This window comes from Equus przewalskii, chromosome 15, assembly GCF_037783145.1.
Source record: "Equus przewalskii isolate Varuska chromosome 15, EquPr2, whole genome shotgun sequence".
NCBI lineage: Eukaryota > Metazoa > Chordata > Mammalia > Perissodactyla > Equidae > Equus > Equus przewalskii.
Genome location: NC_091845.1, coordinates 32,720,316 through 32,740,279, shown reverse-complemented (window position 1 = coordinate 32,740,279; position 19,964 = coordinate 32,720,316). Strand labels below are relative to the sequence as shown.

The 19,964-nt window shown below is 45.3% G+C and overlaps 1 protein-coding gene across 5 annotated transcripts in view; it reads right to left on the bottom strand.

Annotated features, from left to right (window-relative positions):
* Positions 1 to 19,964, bottom strand: part of ARHGEF3 (Rho guanine nucleotide exchange factor 3) — a 285,003-nt gene that overhangs the window by 229,358 nt on the left and 35,681 nt on the right. For 4 of the 5 annotated variants that reach the window (XM_070574881.1, XM_070574885.1, XM_070574883.1 and 1 more), the window contains one exon: positions 19,087 to 19,179. In XM_070574881.1, coding sequence (XP_070430982.1) covers positions 19,087 to 19,148 — 62 coding nt within the window. In that variant the 5' untranslated portion in view covers positions 19,149 to 19,179. Of the gene's footprint in view, positions 1 to 190; positions 286 to 19,086; positions 19,180 to 19,964 lie in introns of all 5 variants that reach the window. The other variant, XM_070574880.1, reaches the window with a different exon arrangement.

Genomic DNA, 19,964 nt, shown 5'->3' with positions numbered 1-19,964 from the left:
TCCAAAGAAGAGACGTTTGGGCCCTCACTCACTCTCTCTCACTCCTAATTTATACACAGTGCCCTAAACTTAGGAAGAGCAGAGGAGAAGCAGCCAAATTTGAAGAAGGAAATGAGCAAAAGAAGAGGGTACTAAGAGGTGACAGATCTCCAGAAAGAAGACCAAAAGGAAATTTCAAAGCAGGACTTACCACCAGGCAAAAGGTTTCCTTCCCGCTCCCTGGTTATGAGGTACATCGCTGCATGCAGGGGCTATGACAAACCCGCAAGCTGGCAAGGTGGGAGGCTGAGGAGGAAAGGGGAAGCTGGGCTCACGCGCTGTATTTAATAAAGCAGGAGGCCTGCCGCCTAATGAGGACATGCTTACAAGCACAGGGGATGAAAACAGAAACGTTTCAGGCATAAGGAGGTGAAGTTAAATCACCTGGAACTTATGTGAACGTGCTGGTTCTGAGCACATGCTCTCAAACAAGAATCTCACGTTTTTCTGCCAGGAGGGGAACTCCCTGAAGATTTCCCATTAGGACACACTGAGGACAGCAATTCAAATTTGATCCTGAGTCACTCTCAACCCTACCTGCCCACAGGCAAATATATGCCTCCTCTTTTGTCCCCCAGGGTACATTTGACAATGTGTGCAGACATTTTTGGTTGTCATAACTTGGAAGAGGGAGTGCTACTGACATCCAGTGGGTAGAGGCCAGGGATGTTGCTAACCATCCTACAATGCAGCCCCCACAACAAAGAATTAACCTGCCCAAAACGTCAGGAGTGCTGAAGTTGGGAAACTCAGATCTAAACCAAGGCAAAGATGGGAAGGTGAGGATTTGACATCAGAAAGACAGGTGTCCCAACACTGTCATTTATTTACCTGCCGTATGACCCTAGGCTTTGGCCTCCTCACCTGTACAAGGAGACAATCACTCCAGTTCTCTGCTGGGCTGTGCTGGGGGCTATTGAGACCTGGTTTTTAAAAGGTGCTCTGTTAATTGAAGGTCTTGCTCTATCATCATCTCCCCCAATGCTTGCAGAGCCTCTGACTTGCTCTGAAGGTGGTGGTAAAGAGAAGCATCGGGGTCTGGTTAGGTGGGAAGGGCAATGCAGCACAGACTGATCCTGCATCCTGCATGGCACCCGCTCAAGACGGAGTGCCCATGAGGGACAAGGCATCCTGCGGGAACTTGATGGGCCTGGGACTTTGCTGGTCTCCATCAAGCTGTGCCAAAACGGGTGGGGTCAATTACGGGCAGAGGTCTGCAGGGCAGGGCATCAGCTCTATGACCTGCCTCAAAGCCCAGGAACCACTACCATTCCTACAACAGCACAATCACAATAATAACGTCTGACATCTACTGAGCTCTTAATCTGTGCCTGGCTAAGAACTAAGCCCTCTTGGTAGGTTATCTCATTTAATCCTTACAATCTCTGTGGAAGGTGGATAGGACAATTATCTCCATTTTACAGGTGAACTATACTGACTTGCCCAAGTCCTCACAGCTCAGACAGAACTGGCCTTCAGACACAGGACTCTGATGCCACAGTCCATAGCCTTAACCATGATGGCAGCCTCCTCCCTACCCTACTTCCATCACCACTTGGACTCCCATATTCTAGAAGAAAGCTGGCAACCAAGCTGATTGATATTATCATTTCAATTAAAATAATCAATGTGTGTGCATATGCAAACCAATGCAAGAAGGAAATTTCCTACAATATTTACTGATTGACAGTGTTTACTGATGAGTGGTAGAATTACAAGTGATTTTAAAATTTCTCTTTATATTTTTCTAAACTTCTCAAAGTCTTTTACAATAAACACAAATTAATAGTTAATAATATAATAAAAATTAAACTTATAAAAGTAAAAATTTATAAAATTTGTTTTTAATTTTTTAAACTTACTACTTTTTAGCAAAAATCTACCAAGTAACCTGAAATTGTTAATTGTTTAAACCAGGGATTGGTAAACTATGGCCCGAGGGCCAAACCCAGACATCTGCCTGTTTATGTAAATAAAGTTTTATTGGAACTTTATTGGAATGTAGACGCTTAGGAACACTACATGCCCTTTGTAATCTGGCCTAGAGATGGATCTCTTACTTTCCCACCTCTAAACTTCTGTTCACAATGTCTCTCTGCTTCTTTTGCTACAGCCCAAAATGGATATGCCAAGAAGCTAACGAAGCTGAAATCCCTCCTTAGAAAGGTGTCCATATGGTCTTGTGTTTTCATAAAATTTGGAAAAGGATATTTTAAAATTCTTTTTCTTGAAAAAGCCTCCCCAAATTATATGTTTCAGACTCCTCAAAACTGGATCTGCCCCTACCAAAAGCCCGGGACATTTCACCAACCTTATTCCGTTTTCAAGACTATAACATATTCAGTGGCAAGAAAGGTCTTGTCCCACCAACCCCCAGGCAGCTCTAGGCATGATGAGCTCTTTGATTTCCAACCCCCACATGGCCAACTCTCACAGACAGAGGCAGCTGCCCTTCAAGATACACCTCCGGAGACCACCAAGTAGGGGACCGGCCAGGTCAGCCCTCAGGATCTACCAGGAAGTTCACAGAGCAGATCATCCCAGGGGAGGACCCCTGAGGGTCCCCACAGCCACGAAAGGGAAAGAGGAGCACTCCCACTCACACACGCTGTCCTTCAGCCATTCATCACCTCCACTGAAATCCCACCACGCAAATCTAATTTATGCATTTCATGATTCAGAACCTCTGTAATCGCAGCACTTTCAAATGGTAAGAGGCAGGCGGATGACCTAAAACTGCTTTCTAAAACTAAGGTGCTTGCGAGAATAACAAAAATGGGGATCAAATCACATATACATGCAAATGTTTCATTGTCTATTTAAAAGACTCTCTAATGCATAGCACAACCCTTATGGTGGGGCATTTACATCAATCGAGAGCCTACAGAGCCCAGTTGTCCAACTAAACACCCACCCACGCCTCAAACATTGGCAGATAATGTCCTTCACTCTCTGGCTCTTGATCCCTCCCTGGTCTATTCTTATCTCCCCTCCCCCAAGTGTGGGGGCGGGGGCATCTTTGTGGAGTGCAGCTGGCGGTTTTGATAAGCAGGTGTCAGGAGTTTGAAAATGACCTTGCTCATCAGCTGGTGGGAACCCAGCGGACAAGGAAGTCACTGTCTGCCGGGTCCCAGCCTCTAAAACAAGGCACAGTGAGGCCTGGGGGAAGGAAAGAGGGAAGCTTTTGCATGCGTGCACACACACACACACACACACACACACACACACACACCAGGGGTAAGTCCCCAGGAGGGGCAAAACTTTCACTGAAGAGGAAAACAAAAATCTAACAGTGAGGATGTGTTGAGGTGTTTCCCAGACAGCAGAGGTAGACAAAATAAACAGAGGAGACTGATCCTTAGGAAAATCAGGGAAGAGTCCGCATTCTGGGCAGAGCTGGCATGTTCAATTAGGAGAGAGTTGGCGGAGATGGGAGAGAGGGACGTATATTCACCCAGCTGATTCCAGCATCCAGACAGCCAGGACTGTATAAATGGCGGTTACTGTACCAGCGACTGGAAGGAGTCCAAAATGCAGGACATGCTCTGGGGAGAAAGAGAATGTCCACTAACCCAGTTTCTAATTAAATGTGGGTTAACTGGCACTGCTCCTTGCAGCTCAAGGGGCCAATTCAGAGCTGAAAGGAGCGTTTTTCCAAATAAAAAGGCTGAGCCCGTCAAGCTAGCACCTTTTATTTTCTCACATCCTTTCCGTTGCCCAACTTGACCCACTGCTAGTTGAGTTGACTCCTTGGTCCTTAGAGAAATAGACCCTCCCTGTCCCTACCACCTCCAGTGGTGCAAGGACCAAGACACCTTCTTGGCACATGAGAGAGTGAGCTCCATTCTGCTTTTCCCACGGTGTGCTCACTGCTGCCCAAGGATGAGTCACCCATGAAAGCCACACATTGCCCCCAACAGATAAAACGCTTGACCCAAGAGAGTGGCCCATTCTTGCTCCTCCGAGAGCAGAGCTCTTTCTGCAGCTTCTAGAGGATGCTGCTGCCTCAGCCGTCAGTCTTCTCTTTCCGAATTCCATCACTAACACAAGAGAGGAGATAATGGGCAAGGAAGATAACTCTCGTGACTCGCCAGCGCAAAGGGAGTACAAACTGCGAAAACCAAGGCAAACTTCCATCAGGATGCTGACAGTCCAAAGAGAAATACAGGTCAATTCGTTGGTAATAATAATAAGTCACATTTTTACATATTGACTAAGGCTTTGGGATGAGGTGTTATGTGCATCATTTCATTTAATCCTCAGAACTACCCTAGAAAGTAGGTCCTATTTTAACCTCATTTTACATGCAAAGAAACCACAGCACAGAGAGTTTAAACGATTTACCCAAGGTTGCATAGCAGTACAGTCAGGATTTGAACCAAGGCTGCCCATCTCCAGAGCCTGTGTTCTTAAACACCAAGCAATCTTAAGTTAGAACTGTAAAATTAAAGTTATGCTAAAGAGCTCATATTTGAGAGAGGTTGTGATTTTGCCAGCTTACTTTTATGTCACCTCTTACCCTCTTTTCAAGAAATGCTATAACCTGGCTTTTCACATATAAAAACAGCATGCGCCAGACAGTGTGCTCGGCGTGTGACACATATCATCTCATTTAATCCTCACATCCACCCTACAAGGTCAGTATTCTTATTATCCCATTTACTGACAGACACTGAGATTCAGGCAGGTTAGCATCCTTGCCCAAGGGCATAACACAGAGCAGGAATCTGAACCCAAGAATGTCAGATTCCAGAGCCTACATTATTTCTCTCTATATACCATCTGTCACAGAATTTCAAGATTTTCCAGAAAAAAAAAAAATCAAGAGTATCATGAAATGAGGGGTGAGAAAGGCCAAGTGCAACAATTAAGCCACCTAGATTCACTGAACGGGAGGTGCTGCAGTGGGCGGCCGGCCTAGAGCCACGGACCATCTGCCTGGTCTCGAGCCTCCATGAACTTCGGCAAATCCTTTCTCTCTCAGGGCCTCAATTTCCTGTTCGTAAAGGAGGAGCAAGAGGGTAAGCGAGCCTTCCAGCATCGTGATTAGATAATGGGCACTCGTGGCCACATGGAGCAAGGAAGGCTCTGGACCTCAGTGGATGGTAACTTCCCTCCTCCTTTCCAGACACAAGACTTCAGGAGCAGGTTTCTGACTCCGTCCCTGGACTGAGGTCTGTGCACCCAACAGAGAGTTGTTAGGTGCAGCCTGAGGCTGGCGGCAGAAAGGAAGTCACAGTTATTCTGGGCAGGAGGTGGAAAGTAGAGAGAAAGAACGAGGGGCTAGAAAGTAAGCTAGAGTGGGGACAGTAAAAAGCATTTGAACAAGTGCTGTACTTTGATCTGAGGGGTATAAACATATGTAGAAACTTGAGCTGTGCCCTTAAGTTGGCACACAGGCCAAATACATTTACAACACAAAAAAAGTTAAAAGGGAAAAAAGTATTTGAAGAGATGACAAATCAGACCAGGCAAGATTTTGCCCAATTAAACTTTGCTACTATAAATGCTCCATATAAAATATTTAACATCCCATCAAAGACACCGTTTTTTAAGTGTCTGCCTTCTAAGTTCATCATGAAAAGGGGACAATACAGAATCACCAAGATGAATTCTGAGGTTGGGTGAGGGGGTCAGGAGTGAGCATAAGGCCAGGGAAACCCTTTACTTAGTGCGTGAGGAGTGCCACTCTCATTCTGCAGAGCAAGGGAGGCCTAGAACTTCAGGTAGTGACTTAGAATCCTGACTCTGTCACTGACTTGCTGGGCCCTCAGGTTGGGTCAGGAATCTTGGCCCCTGGCAGCCTCCCCTCCCACCTGTGGAAAACAGTGAAGACCACAGAAGAAAGGGCATGGCTGGCCGAGATGTTGTGAACATTGGATGTTTCTGCCCACCCAGCATTTGATTCCCTGTCCATGGGTAACTGCACTTGGTCTTCCCATGGGGGGACCACCCCTCCCCAACTCTCAGTCCATGGGTCCAGGTGAGGCTGACTCTATCCATCCCCCTTCGAGTTCCAGGAGAGAGCATGTGGCCCAAGCTGAACAAATATGAGTCGGCTTGGGAAGTCCTATTGGAACAAGTGGCAATGATAAACTCTTGCTCCACGGCTGTGGAAGAATGTCACAGCCTGGAGCTTCTGGGAGGTACTGCATGGAGGAAGCCTTCCTGGGAATGAAGCTGATATGGAAGAAAGAAGAGCCAAGAGGAAGAAAGCGTGAGACTAAGGCCTAATAACACTGATCCCTGGGTCCAGCCATGCCTGAAACTATCTACTCTTGGGCTTTCCATTTACATGAGCCATTACATCCCCTATGCTGCTTAATCCAGACTGAACAATCTTTCTGTCACTTGTAAGAATAACAACAACAAATCCTAACTAATGGGACCATTGCATAGAATCACAAGACCTCCGAGGTACAAGGGCCTCGGTAGAGGCCTTCCACCCAGCAGTGTTTTGCACATATCAAGCATTAAATAGTGGTATGTTGGCCTAATGAATGAATGATTGTTCATCATTCTAGCTCCAACTTCTCAAACTGAAGTAAAGGTATCCCGTCAGCATTACTCTAAGCCACAAGATGAACCAACTGCATCTTCATGGAGCATTAATTCAAATGATGGCAAGTAGCTTAAAATAGTTTTTTATTAAAAGAAATACAGATCACAACCAAATGTGGTCCACTCCAGGAATGCAAGGATGGGTCAATATTAGAATATCTATCAATATAATTCATCTCATTAATAGAGTCAAAAGAAAAAAAAAATGTCTTTTTAGATGTCAATCTTGTTAAATTTCAACATTTATTCCTGACTTTTAAAAAGCCTCTTAACAAAATGGGAATAGAGGGGAACTTCCTTAAGAGATATATGCTCAAACCGAAAGCCAGCATCACATTTCGGGGGAAACATTAGAACACTCCCATTGAAGTCGCTTTAAGGGAAGGATGACCTGAGACATCGCCATCGTTTAATATTATTCAGGAAACATTTGCCAATCTAATTAGACAAACAAAAAAAAAGTTTTTACCAATTAGAAAGGAAGAGGAAGCAAAATTTTATTAACTTGCAGATGATGTGATTACATGTCTGGAAAAATTCCTCCCAACAACAACAACAAAAAATAAGATCCAAAAAACTATTAGAACCAGTAGGACAATTTCATAATATTAATCAACTTAAATAAAAGAAGATATTAATCAATAGCTTTCCTACATATAAAAAAAAGAAAACATGAAAATATGATGGTGATCCGGCCAACATAAATGATAATTCTAAAACTCATTCTTCAAGATGTGACCCCTTAGGAACAGAGCTGACCAGACTAATATACACACATGGTCTCATCGTCTTGTATCTGAACTGACCTGCATACTGCTCCTCACACAGGCTAAGTCCCTTCCCCGTCCCTGGGCCTTTGCATGTGCTGTCTCCTCTGCCTGCCATGAGTTTCTCTGAGAAGGGTGCAGGGCTTGTTCTCTCAGCATGCAGGTCTGTGCTAAAATGTTATTCTCTCAAAAAATCCCTCCCAGTCTCCCTATCTAAAATTTCACACCTTACTCTCCATCCCTTTATTCTAGTTTATTTTTCTTCACAGCACATATCACCAGATAATGTTGCTTCAGGTATTTGTCTGTTTACAGTCTTTCTCTCACCAGAAGGTAAATTCCATCAGGGCAGGGACCACTATGTCTGTTTCAATCACTGATGGATCCTACACCCCTAACATCCCCATTCCTGACACACAGAAGGGTTCAATAGAAAATGTTGGTTTTAGGGCCAGCCCAGTGGCATAGTGCTTAAGTTCACACACTCTGCTTTGGTGGCCGAGGGTTCATGGGTTCAGACCCCAGGTGTGGACCTACACACTGCTCATCAAGCCATGTTGTGGCAGCGTCCCATATACAAAATAGAGGAAGATGGGCACAGATGTTAGCTCAGGGACAATTTTCCTCAGCAGAAAAGATATATATATTGATTTTATAGATGGATGGATGGACTCTTTCAGTCCCCAGATCCAATCTCCACCCTATTGCCTGAATATTTTTCATTTATTTCTACTTTTTCCATTGATATCCAAACCATCTACCCACTCATTCTCAACAGGTCTATACTGCTTCATCACCTCTCTCCTGGATGGCTACAATACCCCTAGCTGGTCTCTTACCCCCAAGTTTGGCCTCCTTCCAAATCTTTTTTCCACTCTAGCCCCAGGTCTTTTCTCAAAATGCAAATGTGATCATGTCACTCCTCTACTTAAAATGTTTCAGTGGCCTCTGGGGACCCTTATGACAGTCTAAGCTCTTTACTACCAAGGCTCACAGGGGCCAGTCATTCCAGCCCAAATGCCTCCCAGTCTCCTGTCATAATCCATGATCCAGCCACATTGAGTGACTGTCTGTTCTTCCAGCATGCCACATTCTCTCTGGCCTCAGGGCCTTTGCACATGCCATCCCTATCACATGGCTCACTCTTTACCTGACTACCCCTCATATATGCTTCCATTTTCTGACTGTTACCTCCCCTGGCAAATGCTAGGTCCATCCCAAAGTCCCCACAGCTCCTCACACTTCTCTGTCATACACTCACCATGGCATGTTTAGGCCTGCTCCCTCTGGTCTGTAAGGTTCACAAGAGCCAGCTTGTGCCATTCACAGTACCTGGCACCAAGCAAGCACTTAAGATAGATTTCCTTGATTTTAATTTAAATCATGCCTTCTTTGCCATCATGCCTTCTCCAAACTGGCACAGGGTTCATTTCTTTGTATCACATCTGACACTACTTTTGGCATCCTGACTCACCATTCATACTCCCTTGAGACACAAACAACACATATGGACATGCTCACACTTGCACACACACATAACATACTTGGAGTATCTGTCACTCCCCAAAACTCCCCTTCCACCATGACATTCTAACTTTGAGGCAATCTTGTTTTCTGCCTGAGTGTCATAGAGTATTGGAGCCTGCTATGTCAAGCACACTCTAGTCAAATTTGACTGGGTCTAATAAAAAAGAGGGAGATGTGTCAAGAAAAAAGTGCAAAGGCTTTCTCTGAAATGTCTCCCTTAGTCACCACACCTGTAAAGTCTGTATCAAACAGACTCAATCTTATTTGAAAGTCTTAAACAAAAAAGCAAACAAAAGTCAGATCTGTGTCCTTGAATATGACTTGTTTCTGTAATTAAAAAAAAAACAACTTGCCCCGTGTTTAGGATGAGAGAGCATGTTTTATTACAAACCTTTTTCTTTCCCAATAATTGTCAGAATTATGGTCAACATAACATCTCTATCAGATCTAAACCAAAACACAATGCAGGCTGTGGTCTTAACCAGATGTTAGTTCAGCATCACCAGCCACAGGTCATCCTCACCTTGGGAGACTGACAATGCCACCAAGGAGACCTTGTCCTGGACCTACTCCAGCCTCTGGGCTTTACTTTCATGGAAGGGGAAAGGATGGAGGAACACAGCAAATGGCACCATGAGGACGCACTCAGACAAATCCAGAACGTGGATCTGACTCTTTGAAACACTGGTGTCATGGATGACAAATACAAGAGAAGGGCCTGTGCTGGATTGAAGGAGACTAAAGAGACATAACAACCAAATGCAATGCTTTAGCCAGGAATTGCCCCAGGTGGGGGTGGGGGTGGGGCATGGAGAAATGGAACGAGCTGTAAAAAGTGTTTTGGAACAACTAAGGAAATTTGAATATGGACTAGATATTAAAAGATACTATAAAATTATTGCTAATTTGCAGAGGTGGATAACAATAGATGAATATATAGGAGGATGTCCCTATTTTTAGGAGTTACAGGCCGAAGTATTTAGGGGTAAAGTGTCAGGATGTCTGCAACATGTTTCCAAATGGTTCAGGGGAAAAAAGTGTATGTGTATATATACACACACACACAGAACGATTGAGGCAAAATCTTGAAATAAAATCCAGGTGAATGAAATATTATTTTGCTAACTTTTTTGTAGGTTTGCAAGTTTTCCAACTATACAGTTGGGTAGAAAAATACAAGGTAAAATCTAGTTCCTTTGATAAAACATTCTAATAAGAAGGTAAAGAACACAAAGAAAGGGGCTGTAGGTCTTTTAACAGTGATTAGAATTCAGGTCATTTCAGAATCTAAAACATATCTCCTATCCACAAGCACAATATTCTTCTTACAATACTAGTAGTTTCATGATACTTTTGCTCACTTTCTACAACAGGGAAAGTGTGCCCTCTGCCTGGAACACTCATCCCTCCCCCAGAGAAGCGTTCCCAGATTTCACTGGAGAGAAGAAACCCCCTTTATCTGCTTTGGGAAGTAGACAACAGGTTATTAAAACCCACCCATAACTCTGTCACTGTAACCTAATGGAATGTCTGTCCATGCGATTACGAGGGTAACAGCTGACTTTCCCACTCATGAGAACCTCCGGGCAGCAGGGGCAGCGTCAAGCTCCTGCTCACTCCTTCTTAGAGCAGGACCAGGCACACAGTAGCCACCCAATAAACGTTTGTTCAATGAATGAGATATTACACAGCCCTTCAAAAAGGAAGCATATGAAGATAATGTAACAAAAAATGATTGACATGAGTGAGAAGAAGTATAATAAAACTACTATGATTACAACAATGCAAACTAAAACTTTGCAAAAAACCATAAACCACCAAAACTAAAACAGTAGCTAGCTGGGGGAGGTTGGGGTGGGGGGAGGTTGGGGTGGGGGGAGCGGATGGTGCTAAGAAAATGAGTTGCCGTGGAAAGATCCTAAGAGTATGGTAGGTGCCAAAGGGACAAAGACTACAGTGCCTTGGGGATAAGAGGACAGTAAATAAAGGAAGAGAGAAGTCAAGGAAATGGTGAAAAACTTTTCTCACTTGTTCAAATTTACAGGTGGAAAAACTCCTCAGTCCTAACCACAAGGACAACCTAGCCAAAAGACAACTAGGCATTGACTCCACCCAGTTAACTGCTGTCCTTCAAGGCTACAGAGCACCCAGGTTCTAATTCCACCTCTGCTACTAACTCACTGTGTAACCCAGGCACATTGCCTCTGCAGGCAGTTTCCTCACTGGCAAAAAGAGAGGGTAGGTCTAAAGGAGCAATAAGATCACATCCAATGAGCACTAAATAAGCCATAGAGATCTAACATACAGCTTATTGAATGTGGACAATAGTATTGTACTGTAAGTATATAGCGTGATACATATCATTACAACAGCAACCATATTACAATACACAAATGTATCAAAGTAACGTGCTGTACATCTTAAATTTACACAACATTACATGTCAAACTTATCCAATTAAAAAAAATGATCAGGGGCCGGGCTGGTGGCGCAGTGGTTAAGTGTCCATGCTCCACTTAGGCAGCCCGAGGTTCACCGGTTTGGATCCCGGGTGCGGACATGGTACCGCCTGGCAAGCCATGCTGTGGTAGGCATCCCACATAGAAAGTAGATGAAGAAGGGCACAGATGTTAGCTCAGGGCCAATCTTCCTCAGCAAAAAGAGGAGGATTGGCAGCAGATGTTAGCTCCGGGCTAATCCTCCTCAAAAAATAAAAATGATCAAAGGACCAAAGAAATCTCTATTTTCTTCTGTCAAGTGCTCATAATTTCTCAGGTTTCTACAAGTAATTTGCCATTCCTTTTTGAAACAAAGGAAAAAAATTAGATTTTCTTAAAGCAGTAAAAAAAAAAGTTTTTAAACAGATCAGAATATCACATCCCACTCTTTATCAAGGATCCTGAGTAGAAGAGTTAGGAGACAGTGTTATTCATAAAACTTCAGAAATATGAGAAATCTTCACCATTTTACATTTACACAATGCTCCGCAGTTCACCAAGGAATTCCACGTTGTCTAGGCCCACTTCTGAGATCAGGAAACCGGACTCAGAGGAGAGGCCAGATCCTAACGCTAAGGCAGCGGACTGCTGAGACCAGCTCATACGGGGGAGAGCGGAGGGCACACAGCCTGGTGACTTTGCATCCGTAGGTTGAAATTGGCCAGGGTGGGAGCATTTACACCACGGCAACAGGCAGACACCACAAAGCTGAGCTCCCCCCACCCCGCAGCAGCCAGTTCACCCTCAGCCTTCCCTTCATCCTAGCCCCAAACCAAGACTGGACCCCAGGCCTCTGTCCCGCCCATTCAGGGCTCCTTTCCATCACCCTCGTTTCTGCTTCCTGTTTAGTTCCCTGCCCTTGTAAAACCTCGGCTGGACTGCAAAGTCCTCCAGGGCAGGCACCCTGTTAGATGTTCTCAGGCCCTGCCTGTTCTGGTCACAGTCCATCCCTGAGCCCCTCACAGTGCTGGCACACATCCATCCTCGATCAACGCCCATCCCTAAAGAAGACACTGGCTCCTGTTCAGACTGTGCACAGCACGCACAGCACTGCACATGGGTGGGACAAAAGCCATGCTCAGCTCAAGTCCCAGCAGTGATCCTGGGGAAAAACCTTAACCCGGGTTCCCACGCTCTTCCCCCATCCAGAGAACAAAAGTCTCAAGGCTCTCCCCATCCACACCCTAGCAGAACACCCCAGACAAACCAGCATGTCATAAACGCATCTTGATAATTCTGTACCTCTGTGAGGCCAGTGAGCCCTTCAACAATCAGGGGTTCATAGGCCCCCCACCCCCAGACTCGCACGCTCTCCCAGCCTGATTCTTGGCCCTCAGAGGTGAAAAGGTTCATTTACCTCCAGAGAGTATGACACACTCTTGCCTGGAAGGAATTTTTGATCAGATTCCCCAGGAGGGAGATTGACGCACATGGTCTCCACCCCGCGAGGGCTCAGCATCAGGAGAGGGGCTGCCTTTCAGTGTCATGGTCACCCACGCGGTGGGGGTTGGGTCAGCTTCCTCCGCCAGATGAGTGCAGGCCGGAGACAAAACCCTCAAAGACACTCTTTCCCTACTCACTGGGTTCCATGACTTGTGTCTCCTGGTGCCACCTTGGAGCACTGTGCCCATTCGAGTCCCCTCCAGCTTGAGTGTTTTTAAACATTCCCCAAGTATGCACTGTGTGCCAGACCCTGCTAGGCCCTCTCTTAAGCCCTTCCTGTCTCCTATTACAGACGCAGTATTCATCTCTCCTTCTAGACCGTAAGCAAGGTCCACATCTGACTGTATCCCCAGGCTCCCTGACAGAGTGCTGACCACATGGTAGGTACTCAAATGATTGCTGAACGACTTTTTCGAAATGAGCACCATCCCTTAGGGATTATCACAGGGAAGTAGAGGGCACGTGTTCTGATAGCTCCTCCTTGGTTTTGTGGTGGGTGGGAGAATGATTCACAAGCTGATAACAGACCAATGCCATGTGCTGGGTGTCAGCCAGCTGCCCGGTGCCCAAGCTAAGCACTTCTCACCACACTGAACCTTCACATCAACTTTATGACCTAAGTCCCACTGTTATCCACCTTCACAGATGGCAAACTGGGACTTCAACAACTGGGCCAGGATCTTCACCACCTCCCTTAACACCCTCCTGGCAGTTCCCCTGGTCACTGGGCCACCCTACGAGAGGGAGGCTGCCTGGAATTAGAGCATGCTAATGGGCTCCCAACGAGACTTGGATGCCCACTCTCTGCACCTTGATGGATTATCTCGGCTGAAGCCCAGTCCCACCCCTGGGGCAGCCACAGCAGCCCCTCCCTATTCTGCAGAGTGGCTCTGAGCTCCCCAGGGAGAAGGTAAGGTGGGGGGTCCCCATCAGATGAGAAGGGGGGAGAATGGCAAGAAGCCCAGGGGTTTTCTCCCTTGAGAGTCTCAAAGACACTGAGCCCTACAACTACGTGTGACATTGGGGCAGGTACCTAAAACTCTGTTTCCTGATCTGCAAAATGGAGGCAAACAGTGTGTGTTTTGCTCAGTTGCTGGGATGTCTGGAGCCAACAGATACAAAAAGCCCCTCAGAAGGTGCCCAGAATTGGCAGATATTATTATAATTTGCTGTGTAGAGGGTTAGCCGGGCTCACTGGAGAACTAAAGGGCTTTTCCAGTGGCTTCACAGCATATCTTCCAAGATGCTGTCCTAATTAATGCCTTCGGCCAGTACAAGGGCAGGTAAAGACTCAGTTTGGTGAAAAATCCACAACGAAGCAGAACTCGAGGTTCAGGAGACTGGGTCTGGGTCTCGGCCCTTCCATCCCTCACTACAGAACCACAGCATAGCCCTTCGCCTCTCAGTCTCAGTTCCTCTTCCATAAATAAGATCACCTCCCCCATGGGGTCTTATGTGTCTCAAATAAGATCATGTGCGCTCATTAAATTACTTTAATAATAAATTAATAATAAGCTGTCTATGGGGTTATGCCAATGAATGTAATAAGGAGCCTATTCTATTTTCACATTCATTCCACAAATGTTTAATGAGTGACTATTACATCCCAGGCACTACCCTGAGGAATCAATGAGGAGACGACACACAGACTCCATCTGCCCTCATGGGGCTTACAGTTGTTTTAAACAATATACCTAAACTTTCGGGATTGAAAGGAAACTCATCAATCAACCAACCCCTTCCTTTTAAGCCAATGAGGAATCTGAGAGAGAAGTAAAGAGACATACCCCGGGTCATATAGCCAGGAGGAGGAGAGGGCAGAATTTGCACAGCGGGTTTCCAATTTGCAGTCTAGCTCTTTGCACAGGAGAGTTTCTGCCTGAATAAAACCTTTATAAAGATACCCGACCCTCCCAATGTTCTCAACTCACTCACCAGTAAGCTTATGACAGGGAGTGCAAGACATCTTCCGTTTTTTGCCTACAATAATATTTTAAAATCCCTAATGAAGAAAAATCCTAAACCATTCAAAATCCAACGTCTGTGGCTTTGGTTACTTTGCCTTTCTGTCCTAGGCACATTACTGAGGCATCGGGACGAAGCTTCAAGATCTCGCGGTCCAGCATGCCCCCATGTGTAACAGCAGTCATGGGGGGCTGCACACTCTACTCTCAAGAGAGAGAACCGTCCATGCACACTGACCCCTTATAGACTCTGTTGGGCCCCGTGAGAAAGGCCACATTTAAGTGAGCTTAAGCCAGCAATGCCCAAACAAGTTTGGTGACAGGCCCCATGTTTCCCCTGCAATGCCTACTGGTGTTTGGAGGAAATCATGTTCTAAGGAGCAGACTGGGGGAAACGCTGACTAGATCTCCAAGAAGACACCTTGGAGAAGTGAAGAGCCTTGCCCAAGGTCACAGGGCTGGCGTGTCCAAGAGTTAAGGCGAGATCCTCAGGTCAGGTGAGGTTACACTCTCCCTTTCATTGGGTTTCCAGCTTCTCAAGGTCAGCAGCTGACCTTCTGGAGGTGGAGGAAGTGGAGCAGGCTCCACACAGCCCTTTCAGCAGTGAACAAAGAGCTAATAAAAATCAGCGACCAAAACAGCTCCCGCCTAAGGATGAGATAGAAGCTGATAAGCAGATCAAGAAGAGAACAACTAACAAGCAGTTAAACTAACTCATCTAAAAATGAGGGCTGTCGAGCAGGTTCAAATCAGCCTACCCGCAGAGCAGGAAAATGGAACACGACTCTGAGGCAACTCTCGGCTGGGGATGCGGCCCCCCATTGCCATCTAAAAATTACTCTGTTTCTTAGCCAACTCAGTTCACCACAGCTGCTCACAGGCTGAGAGCCTACTGTGTGCTGGGCCCTGGGCCAGATGTGAGGAGTCACTGCCAGATAAGGCCAGACCTTTCAGGACAGAAAAGTCTAGTGGAGCCAGCACAAAGGAGGTGCTCAAAACATACTGGAAAAAATGAGTGAGCCAGAGAAGATCTTTATTTTCATAAGAGAGACACATATTTGTACAATCTGAGAGTGAAAGGCCCTGCAATGAAAGCCTAATCTCTTATTTGAGCATTTTCCTAAAGTGCTTATTAGGGCTGCTGAGCAATGATGGGTGTTGACTGACTGACTGACCAAGTGAATGAATGAATAAATTTAAATCTTTCCATTTCTCCAGCATGAGCTGGGTCCTAACCATCTACCTATTTCACCACAAGTCCACTTATAGGAAGGATTTACATGAAGGGTAAGGACTTTTCCCCTTAAAATTCTCCTCTTTTTTTTTTTGGCGAAGAAGATTCACCCTGAGCTAACATCTATTGCCAGTCTTCCTCTATTTTGTATGTGGGCCACAGCAGGGCAACTAACGAGTGGGGTAGGTAGCACCCAAGAACCAACCGAACCCAGGTTGCCAAAGTGGGGTACACCAAACTTAACCACTAGGCCACCGGGGCTGGCCCTAAAATTCTCCTCTTTGAGCATCAGAAATTCCACGTGGTAACTCCATTGTTGCACAGCTGAGGAAACTGGGGCACAGAGAAGCAATATTATCTCCCCACAGTCACTGATGGCAACACAAAATGACACTCCCTTGGGGCTTAATCTTCTAGAAATCCTGTGTTCTTGTGAATTGGGTAAATGACAATGAACAAAACAGACAAGACCTGGCCTCATGGAGTGCAAGTCCAGTAGGTGAGGCAGACACTAAAAAGATAAATGCATATAGAATGAGAAATTGTGTCAACCAATTATCATTTCTAAAACACAGTTCAGGCCCTATCAAGCTCCTGATAGAAAAATCTTCCTAGGTTCCTCACTCTACATAGGTATAAAAACAAACAAACAAACAAAAAGTGCAAACAGCTGCCTTTATTGGGTGCTTACTCTACGTATACCAGGTGCTTGACTCTGATTAACTCAGGACATGCCCCAACAATCCAGTGCAGGAGATATCCTTATTAGCCCCCCGTTGACCAATGAAGAATTAAATTTTTCCACTTAACAACTGCTCATGGTGTGTGCAACTGCCTACCCCCTCACCAAGACTCTGAATTCCCTAAGAATTCATATCTTACCCATCTTTTTGTCTCTGATACACACAGTAGTATTCAATAAATGCCCACTGAACAAATATATCCATTGATTGATCAATGGCCTAGTTTCCCTCAAGGCATTATCTGCTAATAAGCTCAGTTTTTAGAAGTGCTGATCAGTGTCCTGTTAATCACATGAGAGGTAGCTGTGAGGTTGTGCAAAGAGCCAGAACCAGACCCCAGAGACCTGAGACCAAGGCTTGTCTCTGTGTGAACTCGGACCGTCATGTCATCACTCTAGGCCTGCCTGCTTACAACTGTAATGAGGAAGAAGCAAGAAATGATGCCGTGAGCCTAGGATCTCTTCCAGCCCTAAGGTTTTTATGTCTCTAAAAGATAATGGGGGGGACAGGGGGCTCAGGAAGGCCTTTGAAATTGCACTCTGCCTGCTTTTAGAACGAGATCTAAAGTTAAGCATTTCAGGGTAGGGTGACTGATCAGGTCTATCGGGCACAAGTAAAGAACGTCCTCTCCTGCCACAGTTCAGGGGGCATGTTTATCCTCATAAAGTATATTTACTCCCTGTGATAAATATGCTCACCCAGGAAAACCCCTTTCCGGAGAAGCGCTTTGGATGAACGCAGGTGAGGCCGCCACCCCCGCTGTACACCAGAACACAGGGGCTGGGGATAGGCAAGAGCCCGTGTTCATATGCTGGATGGGGACAAAATCCAAAGCCACCTTTCCCAACTCCTACATTCTCCTCTGGGAAGACCACGGATGTGGAACAACAATTGAGTGTGCTTAAGGCAACCGCAAACATGGGCGTGATGGCTCCAGAGCTATGTCCACAGGGAGAACTCACCACTTGGCAAGCGTGGGACTGTTGGTCACTCCAAGTGGAGCAATGGGAAGGAGCTCGGGCTCCACAGTGTGAGAGTTTTTGCTGTTTGGGTTGGTTTTAAATGAATTTTTGTCCTAATATCACCTAATGGCCATAATGGGGTAACAACACAACTCCCTACCTTATAGGACCACTGGAGAATTAAATAAGATAAGTAAACCACGTGATCCACACAGAGCCTGAAACATGGTAAAGACTCAAATTGTGGCTCCTGATGATGGTGGCGGTGGTGGATGAAGCCACCCGAACAAAGTAGGGAAATCCAACCGAAGGCTCTTCAAAACCACCTTGGGGATCAAAGGAGAAGCAGGTCATCCTGTGATGAACTCTCCTAGAGGAGCTTCTAGATACTTTCCAGAAGAGAAAAGGAAGTGGTGTCCGCTCCTGGGAAGGACCAAGGCTGCCCAGATGCCCTGGGCCTCATGATAGGTCACCGAGTCCCTGTGAGGACAGAGGCTCGCCGAGGCTGCTGGGAGATAAAAACAAGTAACAGAGAGACCTGAGAAGATGAACTTCCCAGGGTAAAGAGATGGGGACGGAAATTACAACCACGGAGAGATACCATTGTTCACCCAACAGACTGGTGAAAACGAAAAAGCATGAAGAGCTGAGGTGCAGCAGGAGGCGGGAAAACAGGAAACCCAGTACACTGTTGACAAGCGGTCTTTAGAGAACAACTCAGCAATATTTATTAAGATCTTAAATGCATACACAGGACGGCCCAACAACTCCACTCCTCAGTAACCACCTAAGAGAACTACCTGCCTGTGTGCTCGGGAGGCATATGCCAGAAAGCACAGCACAGCACTGTCGTAAGGGCAAAACACAGAACCCACCTAAAAGGAAAACACCACCACCAACAGGAAAACAGCGGGATAAACAGTGGGATTCTCATACCATGGATACACTATTCACTTTGTGGCACTATAAAAACAAGGTAGATTCACGTGTACTGTCTTGAGAACATTTTAAGACATATTATTAAATTTTATGATAAAAATCATCTAACACACTTCTCAGAATGTATCCCTGCTGTCAAGCAACACATGAGTGTAATTCTGTACCATACTCGTTCTATTTACACCAACTCTTCCTTCTAAGTTTTAGAAAAATTCCCTCATACTTAACAAAGGTATCCCTCCTCTGGTGTCAGAAATTAGAGACATGAAAAGGGGACACATGAAATTTTGCTATCTCCAAATTCTTGATGGCCTCTGATGACTTATACAGACTTAGAGGAAGTCTCGCACTGCATTTCATTGCTGCATATAAAAATTTTTTTAATTTTCATTTTTAAAGATATTTTTACCTTTCCTTGTTTTCTTCCATTTCTCGGAAGACACACTGATTCATTACTGTGGAACTGTCCATAGACACAGTGTGGCAGACCCAAGTCTTCTTTCTGAAAAAGTAAAACAACCAATATATAGAAACTGGGTGCATTTATGTTATAAACACACAAAAAGCTGCATTAAATACATACAAGGGGAATATGTCAAAGGCTACACAGTGTTCATCAAAATCCATTCTCCTCTTTTTCCATAGTAACTCAAGTTTTATCAGGGACCACATTTCCTAGGCATCCTTGCAGTTAGGTGCAGCCAGGTATCTGAGTTTACAATGGAATATGAAAGGAAGTAATATGTGCCTCTTCTCCATCTAGGTCTTAAGACATGGGCATGCCTTGTCCACTTTTCTACTGGTTCCCATTGGCTGGAACTCAGCTCCGACCATGCAGATGATGACAACACACTTGGAAGTAACAGAGCAACAAGATAGAAGGAACCTGGGCCTGCAACTGACTGCATGGAACATGGCCACTCTCTTGCCTTGGAACTACTGCCTTAGAGAAAAATGTCTTTGTTCTTTAAGTTACTGTTTTTATTGGGTCCTATTTTTATGGCTAGTTAATTCTCATCCCTTTTGGCACTATGATTAAATATTCTCATTGGGGCCCTTCTGAGGGTGGGTTTGGTTATTCAGAGTTTGAGACATGCTGTGTCTATAGAGACAGGTGAGGCCAAACTCTTTTATGTCCAATCTTGGTAAAAGTGCATGCAATTTCAAGTAGGTACTCAATCAGTGTTTGATGAATAAAGAAATGTTAACAAGCATGTAATAGCTTCTCATGTGAAAACTCTCAAGAAGAGGGCACCAGGCACAGAATTAGGAACCCTGGGATCCCCA